This window comes from Scardinius erythrophthalmus (genome assembly GCF_964197995.2).
Source record: "Scardinius erythrophthalmus genome assembly, chromosome: 3".
Classification (NCBI taxonomy): domain Eukaryota; kingdom Metazoa; phylum Chordata; class Actinopteri; order Cypriniformes; family Leuciscidae; genus Scardinius; species Scardinius erythrophthalmus.
This window is the reverse complement of record NC_138223.1, coordinates 807,501-810,000: the sequence shown is the minus strand read 5'-3', so window position 1 is coordinate 810,000 and position 2,500 is coordinate 807,501. Positions and strand designations below refer to the sequence as shown.

Here is a 2,500-nt window from a genome sequence, read left to right as displayed (position 1 = left end):
CAGATTTAGCCAATCTACGTTTTTATGTAACTGATTTTAAAAAGTTATGAACGGTTTTAAAGAAAAACAAATGTATGTCTTGTAAGACTAGTCTTAGCAGTTTATGCAACCGGCCCCAATGGACAAACATTATTGTTTGGAATTATTATGATTCTGCTCACCAAAGCCGCATTTATTTGATACAGTAAAACAGTGAAATATTATTCTAATGTAAATCATCTGTTCTCTATGTGAATATATAGTAAAGTGTAATTTATTCCTGTGATCAAAGCTGAATTTACTCAGCATCATTACTCCAGTCTTCAGTGTCACATTTCCTTCAGAAATCAGTATAATATGATGATTTGATGCTCAGAAAACATTTATGATTATTATCAATGTTGAAAACAGTCATATGTTTGTGTAAACCCTGATTTGGGGTCAGTAAGATTTTCTTGTTTTTGAAAGAAATACTTTTATTCATCAAGGACGCATTAAATTGATAAAAAGTGACATTTATAATGTTACAAAAGATTCTATTTCAAATAAATTATGTTCTTTTGAACTTTCTATTCATCAAAGAATCTTGAAAAATAAAATGTATGACGGTTTCCACAAGAATATGAACTGTTTTCAAAACTGATAATAATCATGTTTCTTGAGCATCAAATCCTCATATTAGAGTGATTTCTGAAGGATCATGTGACACTGAAGACTGGAGTAATGATGCTGAACATTCAGCTTTGATCACAGGAATAAATTACACTTTACTATATATTCATATAGAGAACAGATGATTTACTTTGGAATAATATTTCACTGTATTTTTGATCAAATAAACGCAGCTTTGGAGAGCAGAAGAGACTCTTTCAGAAACATTATGAACTGGCACTGATTCTGATCCGCACCTGCGTCCAGTTTCCTCCAGTTGATTTCGCTGAAGAACGGATGAGCGCGCAGTTCGTCACACGAGCCGTTCTTGAAGCCCAGTCTCTTGTCCACTTCTTTAGCCAGTAACCCGTCACAGATGGACTTGGCGTTCTCGCTGAACTTCTCCGGGAAGGTCACAGGGTCGTTCAGGATCCGCTTCTTCACCTCTTTATTCTCCACCTGAGCAAACAATCAAACATGGAGAAGAACAGCGGCTGATACACGAGTGTGGGACAACAGAGTCATGTTCATCAGAGACTTTACCTCTCACTGACACACAGGTGGCGCTGTCACCAAACGCCTGCATCACATGATCCCGGGGTTACTGCATTTACATTTAAAGTCGCAATGAAGTGACTTACATTGCATTCAAGTTATTCATTCTATAGGGAATGCATGTCAAATGCATCAAACGCATAAACATAATGTGATAAAGAATGAATGGAATCCAGTTTGGCCAGTTTGGAATGAAATTTGGGAGATGTTCATGGAATTTGTTAAAGATGGAGATATTGAAGAGGATATAGATGTGTGGAGTTATAGTATATGCACAATGCTTAAAAGAGTGTGTGGTATAAAGCGCTGTATGTTTAAGGATGTTATTTTTTTTAATATATTTATATATATATATATATACGTATAATTTTTATTTATTTTTTACCGACTGCCAGGGTTATTGTGGAGGGGGAGAGATTTCAGTAAGTTATGTTTGTACTTAAGTGTATGTTATTATGTATCTTTGTTAAATGTTTTGTAAAATTCGATAAAAATATGTAAAAAATATGTTTAAAAAACCTTCTCTCCTCGAGTCCTGAACGGTCCTTTGGCGGCGATGAACTCGAACAGCGTGACCCCGAGAGTGAAGTAATCCACGGAGTAATCGTACTCTTCACCCTTCAGCAGCTCCGGGGCCATGAACCCTGAACACACACACACACACACACACATTCATATAGGGTTTTTAATGCATGAAAGCAGGAAGTGTATTCAGTCATCAGTCAGAGAAGAGTGTTAAAGTCACGTTCATACGGCAGTAATATACAGTAATATAGTATAAAACTATAATAATACACACGTTATAGGGTTAGCTAATGTCATGAACTCAGTTCAACAAACACAACGAGTGTGTGAGTCAGCAATTACAACTTGTGCGTGTAATGATTACAATATAAGGATAAAATGACAATGTTAGGATAATATTTGAAAGTTTTGCGTTTATCCAATTGTCGACATTGTCTAAAAACTTCACAAAAGCTGAAGCCAAACTAAACCATAAACAAAACTAAAGGGAAATAAAAATGTATAAAAACACACACACACACACACATACAGTATATATATATATGTATATATTATATACTAAAAATGGAAACTTTAAATCGGTCACACTTTAGTTTAGGGTTCAGTTCTCACTATTAACTATGACTCTGGCCTCGATAAGTCCTAATTACTGCTCATTATTAGTTAGTAAGGTTGTTAACTTTAGGATTGTAGGATTAAGGGATGTATAATATGATCATGCAGAATAAGGCATTAATAAGTGTTTTATAAGTACTAATAAACAGCCGATGTATGCATGATAATAAGCAAC

The 2,500-nt window shown here is 34.8% G+C and overlaps 1 protein-coding gene across 1 annotated transcript in view; it reads right to left on the bottom strand.

The window, feature by feature from the left end:
- grk1a (G protein-coupled receptor kinase 1 a) overlaps positions 1 to 2,500 on the bottom strand; it is a gene marked incomplete at both ends in the record, with an annotated part of 10,968 nt that overhangs the window by 2,243 nt on the left and 6,225 nt on the right. Inside the window, 2 exons of the mRNA XM_081361342.1 lie at positions 888 to 1,089; positions 1,705 to 1,829. Coding sequence (XP_081217468.1) covers positions 888 to 1,089; positions 1,705 to 1,829 — 327 coding nt within the window. The remainder of the gene's footprint in view (positions 1 to 887; positions 1,090 to 1,704; positions 1,830 to 2,500) is intronic.